At 44.1% G+C, this 23,172-nt stretch overlaps 1 protein-coding gene across 1 annotated transcript; it reads left to right on the forward strand.

The window, feature by feature from the left end:
* The first annotated feature begins 708 nt into the window (after positions 1–708).
* TMEM169 (transmembrane protein 169) lies at positions 709–22,042 on the forward strand. The gene is made up of 4 exons (XM_032594514.1): positions 709–888; positions 2,972–3,028; positions 17,181–17,545; positions 19,894–22,042. The coding sequence occupies exons 3-4, from the start codon at positions 17,275–17,277 to the stop codon at positions 20,514–20,516; spliced, it is 894 nt and encodes a 297-aa protein (XP_032450405.1). The 5' UTR covers positions 709–888; positions 2,972–3,028; positions 17,181–17,274; the 3' UTR covers positions 20,517–22,042.
* The last annotated feature ends 1,130 nt before the right edge of the window (positions 22,043–23,172 follow it).

A 23,172-nucleotide genomic window follows, 5' to 3' on the forward strand; every position in this document is an offset into this window, starting at 1 on the left:
GCCCCGTGGCCCCGCCCCGTGGCCCCGCCCCGTGGCCCCGCCCCGTGGCCCCGCCCCGTGGCCCCGCCCCGTGGCCCCGCCCCGTGGCCCCGCCCCGTGGCCCCGCCCGCACGCCGAGGCAGGTCCCCAGCCTCCCAGCGGATGGCTGCTCCCGGGAGGCGGCTTCCTGACTCCGTCTGGGTCCTCCGCCAGACTTTGTCCCCGGCACGTGTAGGTGAGACTGCTTGTTCGTTGCTTTTTCTTTCTTTCTTTTTTTTTCTTATTTCGATGCCATTGTGGGGACCGGAGGAAGGGAAGCAGACAAAAAGCGGGCGTGTGCTCTCTCGAAAAATTCAATCCTCAGTGCTATAGCTCTCGTGGTTAATTAAGATGAAATAAATCTCCAGGGCATCTGGGGAAAGAGAGGCTGCAGCTCGGGAGCCCTGCTGCGCCCGCCTGCCTCCGACGTCCATGGATGCTCTGGCTCCAGTGGCTGTGGACCTCTGCTGGGAAGGAAAGAGGCAGGATTAGCCGCGGGGGAAGAAATCTGGCCTCCAGATCCTTTCACCCTTTGGAAGAGACCCCGAGGAGGGGGTGGGGGGAGGGAGTGAAGGGTGCCGTTGCAGTAATCCACAGAACCAAGATACTAAATGATTTTAAAAAATAAACTAGAACCCACCTCCAACTCGTCTCCCTTTCCCCGCCCAGCAATGAACAGAAGAGGCAACATTTACCAGGTTTGAGATCTAATCCATTTCAGCCGGGCAGCATAAATTGATGAGTCTGCGTGCTGCCTGCAAGAACGCATCTGTAGGTGTGTGAGATCCTATCCTCCAGTTCATTCCTTAGCGAAGCGAGCATCCTGAGGATGGGGGAAATTTCTTACCGGCGGTTTGATACCCAGTAACGGTGAGTTATTATTATTCAGATCCTCCTCCGTATCGTCTAGCTTCATGCTGTCAACCCACCAGAGTGAGCTTATACCTGGACTGGCCTAGTGAGACGTGGCCTAAGAATTTGGCAAATCTGGGGGATGTGTGTGGTGCTGTGGTCTTCACAATCCAGGCAAGATGCTATTTCTAAGTCTGCAGAGTACTGTATTTTCCCCTGCAAGGTATTGAGATGTTGTAAAAGCAAACAAATGCCACCATTCTTTTGTTGGGCCCACCCATCAGCTGGTTATTCACAAAGCTAATTAGAAATGGGGTTTGTTGAAAGTGGAATGAGATATCACTTCCTCTCTGGCCCTCCATCCCCCTGCCCTTCTCTGACCTCCTTTAAGAAATACTTGCCCGTCTGTCTTTGCAGATGACAGCTTCCAATCTACACTCATTAAAGAAGGGAAGAAATCTCTTTATCCTCCCATTTGCTAGATAGTGATTTGATTCCAGTGACAAAGTATTTTTCTTAAACAGGAAGAGAAACAGTGAGTCAATTCTGAGGGCTTTCCTATTCCAGAAAATTCCATGCTTTCTTTCTTGGGAGCAAAGAGCACCTTAAATTTCTTTTAAAGATAATTTTATCAAAGATATAATTTAATGTGGTTTGAGACATGGTTTGGACCTGTGGATTCACAGAGCTGTGGCTGCCCAGGTGGGTCAGTGTGTGCCTGGCTGTGCTGCACCTTTGCACAGCAGTTGGGCTGGGGGCGGGGAATTGAGGGATTCTGCAGTCCTCCAGTGAGAAGATGACTGCACTAGCTTTAAGCCAGTTTTGCCTCTTGAGGATGACAAAGAGCCATTCCTTGGGTGCAAGGAAGTTGCAGTCTGAACAGTCAGAAAGCTCTATTTTCACAGTCCAAAGAGAATCAGTGATTACGAGAGATGTAGGGTCTCTTTTGAGAGATCCTCTGTTAAAATGAAAGGGCCTGTGCTCTTTGCCGCTGCCTCTCACTTCACTGAGGGTTTGAAAGTCTGATTAACCCCAAAAGGCCTGGAAGTACAAAAACAGCTGCCTCTTGGAGGCTCTTTGTTTCCAGATTTTAATTCTGGCTCCTGTGTGAGCCATCTCCTCTGTGGGCATCTACGCCAGGCTCCACTGACGTTCCTTTGGCTGAATCAAATGCTGCCCTGTGCTCTGCATCACTGCCCCCTTTGTCCTAGGGAAAAAGGCATCTCCAGGGCCATGATCCTTGCACACCCCCCCTCTGTCATACCCTATTAGCATTGACTATTGACTCCCTTCATCTTCTGAGATGCTCACGCATCTTTCCACCCTTGCCCCCCCGCCCCTCCCGTCTGCCTGGTAACTTCCTTTTCTCCTGCCTCAAAGCAGCTGCTGGCTCCTATTGACTGAGGCCTGTGAGACTCTCAGCATTCGGAGAATCTCGGTGCTAAAAGAATGTCAGTGAGGCATCTCGTCACTTCCCACCTAGAAGAAAGAGCAGGCCTGAACCAACTCACCTAAATAAGATTCTTAACCAGCTTTTTCTTAACCAGTATTTTGCCAATATTTATTGAGTATCTGCCACATGCTGGGTACTGTTTAGGTGTGAATCATACGGTATGGGGGACAGTACAGTTAGGTGTCCTGGCCTTTGGAGAGCTTTTTTTTTTTTTTTTTTTTTTTACTGTTTATTTATTTATTCATTTGAGAGAGAGAGAGAGACCAAGAGAGAGTGCGAGTCGAGGAGGGGCAGAGAGAGAGGGAGACAGAGAATCCCAAGCAGGCTCTGAGCTGTCAGCACAGAGCTCGATGAGAGGCTTGAACTCACAAGTTGTGAGATTGTGACCTGAGCCGAAACCGAGAGTTGGATGCTCAACAGACTAAGCCACCCAGGCGCCCCTTGCCTTTGTAGAGTTTTTATTCTAGTAAATATGTGTGACGGCAGTGGGAATGGAAGGGTAGAAGGGGTATATGTGTCATGGGAGGTAGGACAATAAACAAATAAAAGATTAGACAGTGAAAATCCAGTTTTACAGCTCTTCGCGGTAAGATGTGCAAGCTCCTTGTAACCCGCTACCATCACTAACAGGAACTCTTTCCTCTGTAGACAGTCAGATGCCTCTGGATGATGAACCAGCCACAGTGTGAAGGCTTTTCAGGACAGGTAGGTTGAGCAATGACAAGAGAAATACTGCTCCCAGGACCATGAAGGAACAGGGTATAATCTAACTCACAGCCAGTTTGCAGCAACTGGCAAGAAGTTGGGAGGTTGGCAGGTCCTGTCGCCTCATTGTTCCGATCGCTTGTCATCAGTCTGAGCTAAATTCCCTTCCACCTTTACATTGGTGCGGCTGTCTTCTTGGCAGGGGCCAGTGGTAATTTTCAGTGGTAAAATAGTTAACATTTTTTTTTCCTAGCCGGCCTATTGCATCTCACGGTGGTAAAACCACAATGCTACTGGCAGAGTATGGAGACTCCAGACAGGTGATAAGTGGCCCTTTGGGTGACAGATACAGGAATCAGAGAAGAATTGAAAGAGCAGTAAGGCTGGAGCAAGGCACAGTTCACTGCAGTAATAGTAGAAATTAACTTGAAAATGATCATGCTCTACCCTTCCAGCCCCAGTTCAGGTTCCTTGGAAGAGGGAGATGTGTCCATACGGGAAAGGTACAATAAAACAACTCCTGGGGGGTGGGGAATAAAAGAAAACCAACCAACCAACCAAACAAAACAAACAAATAAAACTCCTGATTGTTCTTAAATCAATGGCACAGGGCACCCTGATTTGGAAACTGTATAAACCAAAGGTGGCAGAATAGCAGACCATTTATGTTCTGTTTTGGTTATTTGTGTGGTAATTTATTTAAATTTGGACTAATCATGACAATAAAATCAGGAACTTTCACACGAAATTCCAGACAACCCATACCAAATGGGCCTGCATTTCTCTGTGAAAGCACTTGGTTGAATAGTGGGCTTGGTGGGTTGAAGAGAGGGAAACGATAACTTCCTGTTTCAGACAAGACCTGAACTCTTATGCTTACCATAGCCCCACCACTCCTTATTGTAGCCAGATGTTGAACCTTGTTGTCATTGCCATTTATTAGCTTTTTTCCAGCCATAATTCATCCATGTGAGTTACTTTCCTTCCTGCAATTAATTGCACATAAGGGCAGAGGCTTCAAAGCTTCCTGGTTTCTCCCCCCACCAAATCCCCAAGTTCTGCAGGGTATCTGGATGGGTTTGGAGAAGGCACTGGATCACGTTTGCTCCCGTGACCATCTGGGAGCAGAGAACTGTGAGCAGACTCCAGGAAATTATGCCTAATAGTGAGAGGTCCTTGAACCAGCAGTGGAACACCACTCTGGAGGTGTGTGTTTTGAGCAGGGCTGGGGGCAATTAGTGACTGAGCGATTGGAGGGGGACTGGCCAGCAGGAAGCAAGAACTAGAGTCCTTTGTGATGACTCAGCCCTACAAAGGCATTATAGCTCGATAGGGATGCTCATTTTGTGGTGTTGTGAGTCTTTGGGCTTTTACTGAATGCCTAAGAGCTGTTGGTTTTCTTTTAATAAAACTGCTTTGGGGACACTGTTGGCTAGCTTACTAAAGCAGAGAACACTATCTGTCTTAGTCTGTCCAAGCTGCTGTAATAAAAATACCATATACTGGGTGGTTTAAATAACAAATAAATTTTTCTCATAATTCTGGATGCTGGAAAATCCAAGATCAAGGTACCGGCAGATCCAGTGTCTGGTAAGAGCCTGATTCCTAGATGGCCATTTTGTTGCTGTGTCTTCACAGAGTAGAAAGAGCAAGAGAGTTCTCTGAGGTCTCTTGTATAAGGACACCAATCTCATTTGTGAAGGCTCTACACTCATAACCTAATCACCCCCCAAAGACCCCCACCTCCTCATACTGTCACTTTGGGGGTTAAGATTTCAACACATGAGTTTTGGAGGGCCACGAACATTCAGTCCATAATAGTATATAGTATATGGACTTCTAGTGGGTTTTTGGTGGGGCTGAGCCAACATCAATGTGACATCCTTTGTACTCGACTGCTGAGTTGTTGTTGGTTTTTTTTTTTTTTGAGGGGGGTGTAGGGACAGAGGGAGAGAGAGGGAGAGGGGGAGGGGGAGTGGGAGGGAGGGAGAGAGAGAGAGAGAGAGAGAGAGAGAGAGAATCATAAGCAGGTTCCATGCCCAGCACAGAGCCTGATGTGGGGTTCAATTTCACAACTGAATGAGATCATGACCTGAACCAAAATCAAGAGTTGGACACCTAATGGACTGAGCTAAGCTTTAGAATTTCTGGCCCACCCGGGAAAATAAAAACTGCTGAAACCAGCCATTACCAGGTATGATGTCATTTTATGCTCTAACTTTGAAATGTGTATCCAGATCTGCCTATGCATCAGGGCCGACAAATTAGAACACAGCAAAGAGATTAAGACATAAAATAACTTCTTAGACAATCCTAGTATATTAGGTAGGAGTTTTGTATAGCTGCCTTAAGAGACCAAAATAATCCTGGATTAAAACACGGAAAATACTTTTCTCTCATATTACAACCCAGAGGAAGAGAGTTTATGGCTGTCCCAGCGACTTTGATTCTTTCCATCTCAGTCCACTGTCATCCTTAAGGGGTTGCTTGTGTCTGCATGGCTGAAAATGGCTCATCAAGTTCACATTCCAGCTCTCAAGAAGGTGAAAAGAGGAAGGAGAGGGCCACACAGGGAAGTTGCACACATCACATCTAATCACATCTTTTGGCCAGAGACTAGTCCTACGACCACACCTAGCCTCACGGGATGCTGGGACATGTTATCTTTAGGAGGGAAGTAATGCGACCAGCTGAAACCTCCATTATTGGAGGAGAAAGTGGATACAGGAGAACCACTTATCAACTGTACCATAACGGGGCTTATTAAGCACAGAGGAACTGTTTAATGTCTCTTTATTAAACTTTTCTTCAGCCTCAGTTTTTGACAAAATCAGGCTAACCTTTAATTGCTACCACTTTAGACTGCCCCTCCCAACCCAAATCCTTAATCCAGTCACTTAAAATTTTTTTATTGAACACCTTTCGATGGCCTACTTATACAATACCATTTCCTAGACCCTATAGTCCAGTAGAGGAGATAAACAATAAACAAGTAAAATAACAAGTAAAAGTTACAGATGTTGATAAGTCTTGTACATGAAATAGGCTGTTGTGAGAAAGAATAATGAATAGCAGGATGGGAGCCTAGTTGAAGGTTTGGTGTTGGGAAAGCTTTGGAGGAGGTGACAAGTGAACTGAGACTTGGGAGATAGAATGATGGTGGCCATGTGACAGGACGAGATTAGAGCAGATACCAGGCGAGGCACACAGTATTTAAGGCCTCGGGTGCTCCTGAGGAATACATAGGCAGCCGAAGTGATTGTAGTATAGGAGGTATGTATGAAGGAGGTGGTATATTGCATCGGATGGCAGGGTGGGGAGGGGCCACATCACACAAGTCCTTAGGCCACCAGAAAAAGTTTGGATTTTATTTTATACCAATGAGAAATCACTGGAGGTTTTAAGCAAAAAACAGCATGATTTTATTTGTTTTCAAAAGATAGTTCTTACTGCTGAGTGGACAATTGATTGGAAAACAGCAGGAGTAGGAGCCAGAAGACAAGAAGCATTTTTTAGAACCACAGATGAGAAAGCATGGCCCCTTAGACAAGAATGGTAGCAACAGAGATGGGAAAAAGTGATGGATGAATTTAAGAATGCTCTGGAGAATTTCCATCAAGAGTGACTTAAAACCAGTTATTTTATGCATACGAGTCTGAGCATGCTCTTTAAAATTTTTTTTTTCAACGTTTTTTATTTATTTTTTGGGACAGAGAGAGACAGAGCATGAACGGGGGAGGGGCAGAGAGAGAGGGAGACACAGAATCGGAAACAGGCTCCAGGCTCCGAGCCATCAGCCCAGAGCCCGACGCGGGGCTCGAACTCACGGACCGCGAGATCGTGACCTGGCTGAAGTCGGACGCTTAACCGACTGCGCCACCCAGGCGCCCCGAGCATGCTCTTTAAAACCTAGTTTTCCCTTGGGATGACTGAGAATCCAGAGTTAGTGGTTGATTGAGGTTAATATCCTGCCGTACTATATTTGTTAATCATTGGACTGTGCCATAAGTGGAGAAAATGCAAGGCCTGCCTTCCAGAGAAAAGAGCAAAGCCCTGTCTCTCCTCTGAATTCTATTGATTATGAAGCCTTGGAAACAGGGGACATGTGTTTCACTCTCTCTTTTATGGAATCTAGAAGGAAGGAGAAATGTTCAGAACCTGCTTCTCAGATCAAATATTAATGGAATAAAAATGATATTAACCACATAATAAAGTGGACAAAAATGGGGAAGATAACTAAACCTTCCTTTCTTAACAGTTATATCCTATTTCTGACTAGGCATTTTCCTTTCTGCTCTGTCCTATCAGATCAAAAGGACATAGTGTCTACTATGTGTCCAGTCACAGGGTCTTACCATGGGAGGTGAAGAAGCATAAGACAGTTCCTGATTTCTAAAATTTTATAATCTCCCTGGGAAGATGAATGAAAACTAATGAGGTCATTCATACTCAATACAAGATGATATGAAATGCTACATAATTAAGCACTGAGAGAGCATAGTACCAATAGCAGAGGCTCCTGAAATACAGAGTAGGAGAAGGCAAAAGAAAGGGATTAGAAACTAACATTAGGGAAGTATCAATCCATCCTAGGCATTTGACCCTTGAACACTTAGTCCATTGTCCCCACTGTTCTGCAACAACAGGACTGGGGTGGGGAGAGATGGGTGTGCTGGGGTAGTCACAGAAGGGGACACCAGTGATTGAGTCTGTCTTGCCCCAGGCTTGAAAGGGGTGGAGGAAAGTGAAGATGGTGTTAAAAGCAACATAAGTAGATATGTCAACTAGTCATGCTGTGGGGAAGGGGAAAAATTGCTACTGAATCCAAAGGTGGGGCATGAATTGGAGAACCTCAAACACCAAGCAGACCCTTTAGACATATTTTAGTCCAGAATGGCAAGATAGTGATGATTACTGGACAACATAAAAATGATGTTTTGTTCTGTTAATCACCATTTAAAATGGTTGATGAAGAATTCTGGAATGAGAGGCTGAGAAACCAGCTTGGAGGAAGTAGTAGGAGAGTGTGCTCCAGCGTGGGGTGGGATGGGGGAGTAGAGATTCAAAGAGAGAGATGAACAAAGAGATTTCCTGGGAATGATTGGCAGGACTTAGAGACGGATTACTATTAGAGACGTGGGAATATATCCCTAATATGCGAAATGGACTCATCAAAGACAACTCTAGGGGTTTAAGTATAGAATCTTGTGTAAATGTTGGCAGGCAGCATGGCCCAGTGAATAGAACATGGGCTTTGAAACTAGCAAACCTGGGTTCAAGTCCCAGCCTCATCACCATGTCACCTTTAGCAAATTACTCCTCTAAATGGGGATAATAATAATACCTATTAAAAAAAAATAGTACCTACTTGATTGGTTTGCTGTAACAATTAAACAATATGATTACACCAAGGAGTTCTGGTTTTTACTGATTTTAAGTCCAAATGTCCTCACTTGTAAAACAGTATTTGTTTTATAAGATTGTTGTGCCTGAGACAATTGTATAATATCTGGCACATAGTATTGTCCAAAAAATATTAAAATATAATTAAATAGGAAAATGCATATATAAGCAATTAACACAGAACCTAACAAATTATACCGTCAGTAAATGTTATCTTTTATGAATAGGAACAGCGTAAATGCTGTAGGGTTTCCTTCTTCATCCCTTTCTCCTTTCCCTTCTCTGTTTTCCTATCCTCTTGGAAATCTAAGAGGTTAAGTCTGCTAGAAATAAAAATGATGAGTTTGGTTTGAACACGCTCAGCCAGACATGGCAAGATATTTAAGTGGAGAATATCTAGATGATATATTAATTCTATATAATTAATTCTATATTTGGGCATTCTTGGCATAGAGGTATCGATAGTCAGGAAGGCTGCATATTTCAACAGGAAGAAGAAAATGTGCTATTGAGAATAGAGGGCAGTCAGTTGAGAATTGAGTCTCAAAAGCACTGGCTATTACAGTTGAAGGAGACAAATAAGGGAGTAGAGACAGACTGAGGGCATGAGAAGTAGCAAGAGCATGACGGGAGAAAGTCAAAGGAAGGGGGCGCCTCAGTTGGTTAAGCAGCTGACTCTTGATTTCGGCTCAGGTCATGATTCATGAGTTAAAGTTGTGAGCTCAGAGCCTGCTTCAGATCCTCTAGCTCTCTCTCTCTCTGCCTGTCTCCCACTTGTGCTCACTCTCTCTCAAAAATAAATAAACATTAAAAAAAGGAAAGAAAGAAAGTCAAAGGAGGTAAGGGAAGGTTCAAGAATGACTTGTAAATAAGGAGAATCAGATGGTAAAATGATCACTGCGGTCACACTGGTGACTTTCAAGGCTGTATTCCACCTAGAAAAGAGTGGCTCTATCATCAAAGGCAAGAGGAATGAGGTTGAGATAGCAAAAAGTGAAAAAACAAACACAAATCAAACCAAGAAAACAGAAATACAGACTCATCAGCTGTCTACTGCAACCACCACTAACACTTGACTTCTAAATCTTGGTTGGGAAATTCTGGGCTTTGAAGTTATGCAAAGGCTTATATTCAAGTTATCACACTTCTTTATATAATGGTGAGCTTGTTGAGATGTGGAAATGAGGTAACGTGTAAAAAACTTACCTTACAGCCTGGCACATAAGGCTTGGTAAATGCTCATTTCCTGGCCTGTTCCTTATCTCTCCAAATGACTTACCTGTGTGTGTGTGTGTGTGTGTGTGTGTGTGTGTGTGTGTGTGTGTGTTGGAAAGGAGTTTGGGAGTAGGGAGAAAAAGATGGTAAAGAGAACAGGACATTGGGAGGAAAACTGGTAATGAGTGACTATAGATTATTTGGTGAAGAAGCTTAGTTGTGAAAGGGAGAAACAGGACATCATATAGAATAAGTGGCAAAGTGAAACCAGTTTTTCCAGGCAGGGAATTCTGGGATTGTTTGTAGTTAAAACGGAACCAGTGAAGGGGAGAAGTTGGAAGTATTAGAGAGGGAGAAACTCAAGGATGTAAAGAGGTAGGATCAAGAGTACAGTTGAGGGGCGCCTGATTGGCTCAGTCAGAAAAGCATGTGACTCTTGGTCTTGGGGTTGTGAGTTTGAGCCCCATATTGGGTACAGAGATTGCTGAAAAAATAAATAAACTTAAAAAAAAAAAGTACAGTTAAAGTAGTCAAGAAGAAAATCTGCTCCCAGATCACTCACTCTGGGGGAAACTCAGGAGACTCATACAGTCTGTGAGACTCATATAGCCCATGGAGAGGCCCAGGAGGAACTGAGTCAGCACCATGTGAGTGTGCTATCTTGGAAGCAGGTCCTCTAATCCCATCCAAGCCTTCAGATGACTGCTGCCCTGCCATCTTCAGAGACCTTGAGACAGAACCATCCATCTAAGGCACTCTCACATTCCTGACCCACAAAAGCTATTCACGGGAGAGCCACAAAGTTATTAAGAGAATTAAATTGACAGAATACTAAAGGGTTCAGAGACTGTCCAAAAGAAAAAAAGGCCTTTGGATCCCCGAATTCTTTAGGTAGAAAGCAGACTAAGAAGCCTACCCACCACTCAGCTGAGACACTCCCAGATTCCCGACACACAGAACTGTGTAGGATATAACAGCGTTGTTTTTTAAAATCTCTAAATTTGGGGTAATTTGTTACATGACAATGGATAACTAGTATACTTTGCTCTGAGACACATCTGATCAAATGAGATCAGCAAGCAAATAGAATTAAAAAGTTCCCACAAATTTGGGAAAAACCTTGATAACAAGTAATCACCAGAAGTAGTTTTAAACCTGTTTGATCAACAACTGCCTATGTGAATATGCTTTTGGATATTCCCAAAAAGCATGGCCCACCCATCAGTGAAAGCCCCAGTCGGCCAGTCAGGGGCAAATTCACTAGCCTCACTGACTTTTAGAAATGAGATACTGACTCTAACGGGCTGGTTTCCAAAAGCATCACTACTGAGGGAAGTTGTTGTTGATCAATTGAACAGCTTTACAACTCGTTCTCATGGCTACTTTTTACCACAGCTACAGAGTCATCTTTTCTTAAGTTGGTGGAACCATTTAGTACTCTCAAGCTCCAAGCATGCATTTATTTTGCCCTACCACATCCCCCTAGGTGCCACCCTGTCAACAATGAGAGAGAACAAGTTGAACAAGAAAAATGGGGTTTGCAAGTTGGCCTTCTCTCCTCTGGTCTTTGGAATTCCTATCTCCCTCTAAACATGTTAGTACATCTTAAAAGAAGAGGAAAGGGGTATAGAAGTGAACCAAAATGGTGAAGCACCTTCTTCCCGCTCTGGGGAAGCTTTGGTCCTTAGAAGATACCTTTCCTCAGCCTGAGATGTGCTTGAGGGCTCCACCCCTAGTTTAAAAACTCCCACTGTGTAGAAGGGTCAGGGAAGGCCCTTCGCAGGCTGCCTGGGAAACTACAGAGGAAAATAGAAGCTCTAAGTTGGAAAACACTGGATTATACTAGCCTCCTGTCAACCTTAAAAATAGAATATCTAGTTATTTTACCAGCAGAATGAGTTTATGCAGGAATGGCAAAGGAATTGCAACTCAGGACAAGCAAGCTATGATGAACCATAGACAAGTCCCAAGAGACAAAGGGAAGGTCCGCTTTTACTAGGTCTTAGGAGGAAATTGGGGAGGGTTGTTTTGAACAAGTTCATTGAAGAACAAGAGTTCAAGGCTGTGGCAGTTTCTCATTGGCTGCAAGCAGTGGTTAGTGAATTGTTGCTGGGACAGAAAAAGATCCGCCTTCCTTTTCATAAAAGCAGGAGATAAAATTCCAAGTGAAAAATGGCCTTAAGATAATTGTCCAGCTAGGGCGCCAGGGTGGTTCAGTTGGTTAAGTGGCTGACTTCAGCTCAGGTCATGATCTCCCAGTTTGTGGGTTCAAGCCCCACATTGGGCTCCGTGCTGACAGTTCAGAGCCTGGAACCTGCTTCGGATTCTGTGTCTCTCTGTTTCTCCAAAATAAATGAACATTAAAAAAAAAAAAAAAGATAGTTGTCCAGATAATTCTTAATTTTCTCTCTCTGCTGTTTGCACAGGTTGCACAGGTTGAGTGATACCTGCGTGACAGTTCTCCCGTCAAGGCTTCTGGACTCCATTTTAAATGAAGTTTCTTTTATTTATTTTTATACTCTCAAGCTCTGAGATTTGTACGTTAGGGTAAATATAAAGTGTTGTGCTCAGAGGTCACCCACATCCTAGAATTACCTTGGTATTGATGGGGTTTGAAGTGTTGGGGTTCCAAGCTGATGACCAAGAAAGAATTCTTGAGACGTCTTCGGTGCAAAAAGGTAGTTTTATTAAAGCACCAGGACGGGACCCGCGGGCAGAAAGAGCTGCCCCGGGATTGTGAGGAGTGACTGACTATGCGCTTCGGAGTTGGGGGACATAAAGGCAAGGGAAGTTACACGTGTGGGCCTTCCAAAGGCAAAGGCATATGCCAAAAGAAGACTCACAGGATTCTGGAGGCCTGGCTGTTGTCAGGCTAAGGTTGTGTTTCCCTCTAGCAAAGCGTTAACATTAAGACAGTTAGGAGTTCTTGAAAGAAATGTTATATTCTGCTTGCACTGAGTCTTTGTCTATGGGCTGCAGGTTATAAGGAAATTTAATTTTATCTACCATTGCCTTCTGCCTTTGTTTCGCACATCAGCATGACTTACCGAGCATCAGTTTTACTAGAGGACTTGCACCAGGGAAAACATTTTTATATTAAATACAGACTCTTAGAAAGTAGAATTCAAAATTCACAAACATTTTTATTTTGTATTTATTTTTTTCAAAGTTTATTTCTGACAGAGAGAGAGCTAGGGAGGGGCAGAGAGAGAGGGAGACACAGAATCCGAAGCAGGCTCCAGGCTCTGAACTGTCAGCACAGAGCCTGACGCGGGGCTCAAACTCACGAACCGTGAGATCATGACCTGGGCTGAAGTGGGATGCTTAACCGACTGAGCCACCCAGGCGCCCCCACAAACATTTTTAATAACAAACCTCTAGCCTTAGGGAAAGCTACAGCCTAACCTTCCAGTCCTTTCTGGCTGGATGTCTACTCTCTTCTGCACTGGGGCTACTTTGGTAGGAGAGCACTGTTTGAACTTCTTGATACCATTAAGGCAAACATAAATACTCCTTAAGGTAATGTCAATATTCTAGTGATTGTGTTCTTTGTCTTCTAAATCTGTTTATTTCAGGAAGCCTTTGTGTCCTGGATCTCTCTGTTCTTAGGTGTGTAATCTAAGTGTCTTTCAGTCTGGCCACTTGCATGTGTAAGATTGTGAAGATAATGAAGCTCTTTCTGTTTAAACAGCCTCCCCTTCCCGGGCAACGTCAGGCTGTGAGGACTTCCCATAACGTTTCACTTACACCTGTGGGCATCTTCAGTTCTGTCACTTAGCACCTTCTTTGTCCCAGTCCCTGGGCAATGTGTTCCAGATACCTGCAAGGTGATTAGGACTAAGTACCTGCAATCCAGTGGAGAGACTGAGAAGAAAATTAACAACTGGAGGACAAAGGAGAACCTGGGCGAGAGGGCAGTAAGCCAGAGCTACTTGCTGGGAAGGTAGTTCAGCCTTTCGGGGGGGAAAAGTCGTTCCATTGGTCTTAAGATGCATCCAAATTTTAGAAACATTAAGATGAGGAAAAAAATGTGTGTTTTGGCATTTGAAGAAATATGATATAGAGTCGGCCTTGTCACATGATAATATCAAAGATGCATAATTTTAATACAGGAGCTTTGCTTCAATTTGAGTAGCGCTTAGAGCCTAGTTAGATTTTTTGGTCTGTTATTTTTGCCCCCCTGGCAGAGCCAGCCCACTAAACATTAGGACCATTTAATACAAATGAGAGGAGAAGCCTTGTTACTGAGCATAAAGAGGAACCAAGGAGTGTGCATGTGGGATTGAAAGAGAGGAAAAACTCAGAGACCACTGAAAGAAAATGAAGACTTGGAAATTGAGAACAAAAATAACAGAAAACTGTCAACCTGGAGTCATAGAGAGTGGCCAGTGTCCAGGATCCTGGGGTGGAAGGGTTATGAGTAGAATCTAACAATTCTCAATGAGTTGTTTGTGAACCGGGGAATTTGCTAAATAGTTTTTACCAAGTATAAACAGGTATTTATTTGGTAAATAGTTTAGAAATTTTTCATATTAATAGAAGTTGTTGTTGTAGTCAGATATTTTCCCAGTATAATTACCAATAATATTGGGTAACAACAAGGCTGTTTGCCTCCTCTACCCAGTTTAAAACTGGGTTTGTTAAAAGTGCATGTGAGGGGGGCACCTGGGTGGCTCAGTTGGTTAAACATCTGACTCTTGATTTAGGCTCAGGTCATGATCTCACGGTTGGTGAGTTCAAGCCCCACATTAGGCTCTGTGCTGTTGGTTCAGAGCTTCCTTGGGATTCTCTCTCCTCTCTCTGCTCCTCCCCTGCTCTTTCTCTCAAAAATAAATAAATAAACTTAAAAATTTTGGGGGGCACCTGGATTGCTCAGCCGGTTAAGCTTCTGGCTTTGGCTCAGGTCATGATCTTGTGGTCCGTGAATTCGAGCCCCGCATCAGGCTCTGGGCTGACAGCTCAGAGCCTGGAGCCTGCCTTGTATTCTGTGTCTTCCTCTCTCTCTCTGCTCCTCCCTGTTCGCACTCTGTCTCCCTCTTTCTCTCTCAAAAATAAACGTTAAAAAAATAAAGTGCATATGAGTATTCTGGTTAGTAAAGGAAGAAGAAATAAGATAAATGGAATACCACTATTTTGTAACTCCTGATGAATTGATGGGTCTAGACAGTGATCATCAATGGGTACCAATTTCACAAGAAATGGCCAAATTGCCATTAGGTGCCTTCACATGGTAGTACAAAATGCCTTCTATAACACTGTCTGGCCAAAACAACCAGCCAAAAACATTCTAACATGAATCTGATCAAGCCTATCTAGCTACCAATTTAGAGGAAATATATGGTTCAGAGGAACACCCTACAGGAATGAGATTAGCAAAATCTAGGTCATGGCAATCTGCAGGATAAATGACCCGCCTTCTTTAACAAGGAAATGGGAAAGGAAAAAATTGGAGGGTGAGCATATAGACCTGCACTGTCCAATAGAGTAGTCAGTAGCCACATGCGGCTATTTTTAAATTGGTGAGAATTCAATTAAAAAAAAAAAAGCAATTCCCCAGTTTATGAGTATCATTTCTAGTGCAATGCAGAAATTCTAATGGACAGCATTGCTATAGACAAACAATTATAGGATCTGTGTGCACTGCATAGACCTTATGTGGATCCCAATTCTAGAAAACAGACTTTAAATTGTTAAACAGAGACATTTTAAGTGACTCGATATTTGATGACATTAAAGAATTGTTTTTATTTTTTAAATATTTAAATATTTATTTATTTAGAGTGGGGGGAGGGACAGTGAGAGAGGGAGAAAGAATCCTAAGCAGGCTCCACGCTGTCAGCACAGAGTCTAACGCAGGGCTCAATCCCACTAACTGTGAGATCATGACCTGAGCAGGAATCAAGAGTTGGATGCTCAATTGACTGAGCTACCCAGCTGCCTCAAGAATCGTTTTTAAAAAATGAGGTGTGATGGGGTGCCTCGGTGGCTCAGCTCGTTAAGCATCTAAACTCTTGATTTTGGCTCAGGTCATGATCCCACAGGTTCATGAATCTGGGATGAAGCTCTGGGCTGTCAGTGCAGAGCCTGCTTGGGATTCTTTCTCTCCTGTCTCTCTGCCCTTTCCCCTGTGTGTGCTCTCTCTCTCAAAATAAATAAACTCTACAAAGAAGCTCTTCTTAAGAAATGAGGTGTGATGATGATATTGTGGCTTTTTTTTTTTTTTTTTTTTAAGAGAGAGAGAAAGCATGCATGCGTGCAAACGCAGGAGAAGCAGAGAGAGAACATTAAGCAGGCTCCAGGCTCAGTGCAGAACCTGACTCGGGGCTTGATCCCATGAGCCTGGGATCATGACCTGAGCTGAAATCAAGAGTCAGACACTCAACCGACTGAGCCACCCAGGCACCTCTGTGGTCATCTTTTTTTAAAAAAAAGAGTCCTTGTATGTAAGAGGTACATACTGAAATAGTTAGATAAAATGGTGTCTGAGATTTGCTTTTAAATAAATTGGCTATGAATATTTTCATTACTGTTAAAACTGGGTGAAAGGGACAATGAAATTTCATTAAAATTGTTCTCACTTTTGTACAGGTTTGCCTCTTTCTAGAATAAAAAGGTTCTCCATTTACATATGTTTGAAACTGTTCATAATGACATATTTTTGAGTTTCTGTTTTTGTTTGTTGTTGTTGTTTCAAAAAGCATATGAGCACCTAGCTGCCTCAATATGACTAACTGGGAATTTGCTAATTTCCCCCTCTTTAGTAGCAGCACTGAAAACATTTCTCTCCTCTTAATGGTTCAGTGTACCCAAAACACAGGCCAATCAGTGTCTTCTTTAAAAGATGTTATACAGACTTTCCTCTGTCCCTACCTCTCTTTACCTGGAGGACAGAAAGAGGAGAGAGAATGTTAAAAGCGGAAAAGTATACATCCTCTCTACTGGTCTCCCAGAATGTGATAGGACAGATATCAGGAATTTTCTGGGATCTTGGGCCAACAAGAAGCCAGGAGATGGGTGCCCTTCATAGAATAACACCATGGTAGACATGGTTGGTGATGTTGTGCCATCTTTGGGGAGCTTACTGAAAGTTGCTTTCATCCACTTGAGTGTAGTTGTAATGCAGGTCTCGGCAGCCAGAAGCCTGAAGTACTGGTCCCCGCCATACAAATCGCCATGTTTGGTGGGAGTGACAATAGTTTTTAACTCCCATTTATCTATAGGGCTTCCTCACCCAGCTTCCTTTTACTCAGCATCTGGCTAAACTGAGGAGTTTTGCATGACGTTACAAGGTTGTGTAAATGACAACGTATTATTGCAACACACATACAATTTTATTCACAGGAATCCAATTTTGTGAGAGTATTTCCGCAGCACTCCCAAAATACAGTGTTATGAGACGCAAAGGGAGGAGAAGGCTTCTGCCAAGTTGAGAATCATTTCCCAGACCCCTTTCCATCTCACCCTACTTGCTTCCTGTTGATGGCTTTGCTTTCCTATTTTATGTGGAACTTATTGGTGGAACATCTTTGCATAGCCCCATCCAGGAAGAAGCTCTGTGATGTGTGGGTCGTGAGTTTGCTCAAGCAAGTCAGACTCTTCACAAGGAATAGCGAGACGTGGGGACTGGGATGGAAGAGCTGGCACCAGTAGAAGTCCAGGGACAGCTCCCAAGCCCCCACCAGGGCTCTCTGAGGAAGGCCATGGCCGCTGCCCTCGCCCTGGATGGGGAATCCACAATGGGTCGCCGGAAAAAGAAGAGGAAAGAGTCCCGCCCAGAATCTATCATCATCTACCGGTCAGAAAATGAGAAACTGGACGAGGAGCCTGGGGAATCAGAAGGTGGAGACCGACCTAAAGAAGAGGAGGGGGATGATTTCCTAGACTATCCTGCAGATGATGGTAAGTCTCTGGGGCCACTTACTTAAAGCCACAGGAAGGAATGAGGATTCTCCAGGAGATAGACAGGGATTCCCTCAATGACCTATTTCTTCTTGTTGATACAGTTCTTCTCACACTGTTGCAGTCTTCATTCAATAAAGGGACAGTATTTATTAAGCATTTACTATGTTCTCTTCTCAGTGATATGGAGACCTCTGTCCTTTCTGAACTCCTAGTGTAATAGAAGAGACTGACTTATACACAGAAATTAGTAACACAAGGAGATTATGCTAATTATTTAATACACATAAGATAAAGAAGCTGATAGTTGACTTTTACAAGAATCGGGAAAATGCAAATTATAACAGCAAGAAGTTATGATATCCCTTTACACATAAGTTGGCCAAAAGTTGGGTAAAATATGATAACATCAATCTGAGAAAATGGATATACTCTCATATACCTCAAGGAAAAATGGAATCTGCTTTACCCACCTTGTAGGGAAGTTTATCAGTATTTATTAAATTCCAAATATGCATATCTTATCGTCTAGAAATTCTTAGTATCTACCCCATGAAACTTATGCCCATAGGCATAAGGATGCATGTATAAGAATGTCTGTTGCTGCTAATGAAGCTGTGGACTGTCTGGATTAAGCATCACCACGCAGCAGTAGACAGATGAGGTATATCTATTTGTGTAGATGCTCTAATCTCTAAGACATAGGCCCACAGTGGACAAGGCAAGCAATGTCCCTGCTCTCATGCAGTTTACCTCCTAGTCAAGAGAAGACAGACAGTGAACAAGTCAGTAAATAAAAGGTAATTTCAGGGAGTGATATGAGTTGCAAAGACAATCAACCATGGCGATGGTGGAGGGCATGGGGGGAGAGATTGCATGGCTGTGCAAGGGCCTCTGAGAAGTGACATTTGAGCTGATATTAAGGAGCTAGCTATGACATGGTCTTGGGCAGAGCTTGTAGAGGAGGGGGAGCAGCAGGGGCAAAGACCCTACGATGGGAGCACCACTGGCCTATTCAGAGAATGGAGCTATTTCTGTGTAGGGAGTATAGGGAACTGTGGGAGGATGGGCAGAGGTGTTTAAGAGGATTATGCTGGGCCTTGCAATCATAGTAAAGAGTTGGGGGTTGGTTAAAAGTGTAAGGGGAAGTCAGTGGAGGGCTTTTAAGCAAAGGAGAGACACCATCCCATTTATATTTCTAAACAACCACTCTGGCTTCTCTGTAAAGAGTGGATTATAAAGGGTAAGAGTGGAAGCTGATGAGAGACTGTCGTATCACTGCAGCCACGACGGCACTAACATAGAGGCCAGGACAGGTGATAGCGGGAGAGACAGCTAGGGAAGAGAGGCAATGTGGAACTTGTTAACGGATCAGAGGCAGGTAGCGAGAGACAGGGAAGAATCAGCAATGATTCCACAGAGAAGTAGGTGGTGGTGTCATTTACTGAGATGCGGGAGACTGTGAAATCCTTAGGTTCTGGGGGAGCAGTACAACTCTTCTATCTGAATAGTCAGAGTCCCGGCCATTCTCCCAGGACCTGCTCTTTAGGCGGGTCCATTTGGTCCCTCTTGCAGTCAGGGAGCGAGAAGTCCTGCCCATACTCTCCCCCACCTCCACTCAGAGACTACTTTCACATATGAAGGACCACAGACTTCCCTGTTTCAGTATCTCCAGCCTCACTCCAGGATGGATGGCTGAAGGATGGCCGTTTAATGGTGGTGGTGGTATGTGGGTGTGTGCATGTGGAGGGGGGGCATTTGTGATACGGGTGGTGTATGTGTGGTGTGTGTGTGTGTGTGTGTGTGTGTACAGAGCTTGGGTATGAGGGCTGAGATGACCCCAGGCATGTGAGGAAGCCTTTTCTCATGGAAGCACAGAGACAGGGCTGAGAAGGGAAGGGGAGCAGGGTGCCCATCAGTCTATACACACACGGTGCCATCTTCACACATGCTAGTAGACGCTCCCAAGCAGTATTTTCACAGCACTTATACACTAGAAATAAGATCATTCTAAAGCAGTGTCTGTGGCAAAGTCCCTCACACCTCTTCACATCACAGAGACTGTGCCAAGATTGAGGCCCAGAGAAGTGGGGAGACAACACTCTCCTGCTTCACCGTTTTCTCAGGGCCCACCCATGTGGAGGGAGAGTTGACTGAGGGAGTAATAAGACCAGCGGTCACCTTCCTGAGGGAGGTCCACTCAGTCCATCACTGAATCACTGACTCTAGGACTGGGCCAGGTGCTATGAAAACAGGAACCCTTGTACCCAGCCCCCAGCTCAGGGGATGACACTGTGATGAAATGCCCACTCTTCTGACCTTGGCTTCACCTCCTTAATGCCCTGCAGGTATGTGGAACATGCCTTTGGACAGCCGCTATGTCACACTAACCGGGACCATTACTCGAGGGAAGAAAAAGGGCCAGATGGTGGACATCCACGTCACATTGACGGAGAAGGAGCTGCAAGAATTGACGAAGCCAAAAGGGTCATCAAGAGAAGTAACGCCCGAAGACAGAAAGGCCTGCCAAATGGGAGTTGACCGTGGGCCCCACGTGGTCCTTTGGACGCTGGTCTGCCTGCCTGTAGTCTTTATCCTCTCTTTTGTTGTCTCATTCTACTATGGCACGATCACCTGGTACAACATCTTCCTCGTGTACAACGAGGAGAGGACCTTCTGGCACAAGATCTCATGTTGCCCCTGCCTCATTCTCTTCTATCCAGTGCTCATCATGGCCATGGCCTCTTCCCTGGGCCTCTATGCTGCTGTGGTCCAGCTCTCATGGTCCTGGGGAGCATGGTGGCAAGCTGCCCGGGACATGGAGAAAGGCTTCTGTGGCTGGCTCTGCAGCAAGCTGGGCCTGGAGGACTGTTCTCCCTACAGCATCGTAGAGTTGCTTGAATCTGACAATATCTCAGGCACTCTCTCCAACAAGGACTCCGCCCAGGAAGTAGAAACTTCCACCGTCTAAACTTCCAAGAACTTATTTCCTTCTGTGGTCCCAATAGCCTATATATCATCTTCCAATTCCAGAAGATTTGTTCTTGACATTAGCCCCCTACCCCTCTCAGTTCTGGAAAATTCTAGCCCACACTCTTCTGTCCTACCATCTTGATGGTTCCAGGAGAGCAGGGAACAGAAAAGCAATTTATGCCAAAGCGATCCAGCCATGGGTGAATTCTTCTCATTCCTTGCTCTAAAATGACCATTTATCTGGGACAGGAAGCTTAGTTGTGTGTAAGTTCAGGAGCTTGAAGATACTGGTGCCTGGAACCCAGGGGAGTATGTGACTCAAGGTGACAGGGTGAAAAGGGAGGCTCCAGGGAGACCAAGTTCACCAAAAAGAAGTAGGATGGAGAGAAACAGGAAGCAGGGCTACCACAGTGTAGCCGGGATAGTGTAGTAAAGATCTGTGTGTACCACTTAGATTTTGATTTAGTGGCATATGATTAAAACCTTAAAATATCTGTAGTTCAAATAAGATGGAAGATTCTTTACTTCTTGTGCAGAAGTCTGGAGGCAGACCATCAGGGGACCTGATGAAGTCATCCAAATCCCAGGCTTGATTCCCCTACCATTAGTAGGAGGTAGCCCTCTTTGTCCTTGTCTTCAACACCTCTGTGCTGACTCCAGCTCCGGCCATCACACCCACCTTTCTGGCAGGGCAGAGGAAAGGGCAAAGTGCCTATCTTCCCTGTTTAAGGAGACTTCCCAGAAGTGTCACTCAACAGTTCTTGGATCTTATTGGCCAGACCTTAGTCACATGACCTCACAAGCGCAAGAGACTGGGAAATGTCTTTTGGTTGGGCAGCTATATTCTAGGCTAAATTTTTCGGTTCTGCTAATTTAAGCAAAAAAAGAAACATGGCTATTTCGGCAGGCATGAAAGAATCTCTGCCTCACAGTAATTACTTAAATATATCCAGATCCCAACGTGCTAATATAGTTTTATTTATTTATTTATTTATTTATTTATTTATTTATTTATTTAGGCCTGAATGTTACACAGAGAATTTATACATAGATACTAGCTATATATACTATGTATATGCTATAAATAGATATTAGCAGCTCATGTACTTTGCAATTAGTCTGTAATGTCATGTGGTTTCAGGGTTTTTAGGAAGGAAGAGTGAACAGTTGAATGCAATTGGTAGCATAACTTTTTTCCTGGTAGTGAAGGCAGGACTGGGCAGTGATATTTAATCTAATCTACATATTAACGATTGTGTAGGGAGGGATTGAAAACTTCCCCCAACAGGGATCAGTAGCCCTAAGCATGTAGAAGACAGAGTTAGCTTTCTGTCTTTTGGCAAGACCTCACTTACAGCCTCACTCACTCAGACCTTTCTGGAGTTTAAGGAACAGTGGCTTTCCACTGTGAAGCTTGTGTCTTCCTGGCCACTAGGGGGTGTAAGCCAGATGAATACAGTTTGATAGAATCTGAACCTTTTTTCCTTTTTTTAAGGTTATTTATTTATTTTGAGAGAGAGAGAGGGAGAGAGAGGGAGTGCATGGGAGGGGCAGAGCCAGAGGGAGAGAGAGAGAATCCCAAGCAGGCTCTGCATTGTCAGCACAGAGCCCAAGCACTGGGGGCTTTGACCCACGAACCTTGAGATAATGACCTGAGCCAAAATCAAGAGTTGGACGCTCAACCAACTGAGCTACCCAGGTGCCCCAAACTTTTTTTTTTCCTTTTTAAATTTATTCTTGAGGGTGTCTTTCTAATTTCAAAGAATTGAATCCCAAGAGGTCAAGCAGATTTTGGAGGTTGGGATCCTCACAAGAACAGCTGGTGCCCATTTCTTGTTCATGTCTCAGGAAGAAACTGTGGAAAGACCTGCCGTGAATCAAACCAGATGAGTCAGTAGTGCCCTCTCACGGAAGGCCCGGGACATTTGCCTAATGTATGGCGAATGCCACCTTCAGAAGAACCCCTTTTGAAAACAACGACAAAAACTTAGCTTCACACGAAACGAAACAAAACTTTGTCCAGCATTTTTGAAAATAAACTTGGTGCTCTCTGGTGCTTTTGCAGAAATGTAAAAAATTGAAATGAAGACAAAGAAAATAAAAATAAAATCTAATTAACATTTGTTCACATAGCCTTTGAATGTCTCTAAAATGGCTTTGAGTGCTTCAGCCTGCAGAAAACGGGTGAGTGTGGTAGCTGTCCTATATATGTATAACCATCTTCATATGGATCCTTATATCTTGAATCTTTCCACTAATTTAAGGGGATTTACCTAAGCCTCCATTAGGAAGTTGCAACCACACTTGTCACATTTTTCTGGGATGAGGGAAACCAATGGCCAAGGCCAAACATAATCATGATTAGGACTAGGGTATAGTGGCCATGGTGGCATGGAGGAGGATGGGGTGAAGGTGAGGTTCAAGGGATTCTTAGATGAAGAGGACATGGCCTTCATCCTAGTTAGGCTCACAACCTAGTGAAACAAATGGGCTTATAAACTGCAATCATTCAAAAAGGGCTCTAACAAGGTTTGTAAAAGCCTAGACTAGAGGCAGGAAAAGTTAAACAGATCTAAAGCGATCTCATCTTTGCTGTTAGCAAATACCTAGAGAATAAATACCATACAGGAACATTCTGTTAGCTCATAGTTATT

The sequence above is a fragment of the Lynx canadensis genome, chromosome C1, assembly GCF_007474595.2.
Source record: "Lynx canadensis isolate LIC74 chromosome C1, mLynCan4.pri.v2, whole genome shotgun sequence".
NCBI lineage: Eukaryota > Metazoa > Chordata > Mammalia > Carnivora > Felidae > Lynx > Lynx canadensis.

Bases quoted from the DNA above. Each gene is read 5' to 3' on its own strand.
- TMEM169 (XM_032594514.1), top strand. From the start codon at position 17,275: ATGGAAGAGCTGGCACCAGTAGAAGTCCAGGGACAGCTCCCAAGCCCC. The intron at 17,546-19,893 runs GTAAGTCTCTGG...AATGCCCTGCAG, and splicing joins AGACTATCCTGCAGATGATG to GTATGTGGAACATGCCTTTG.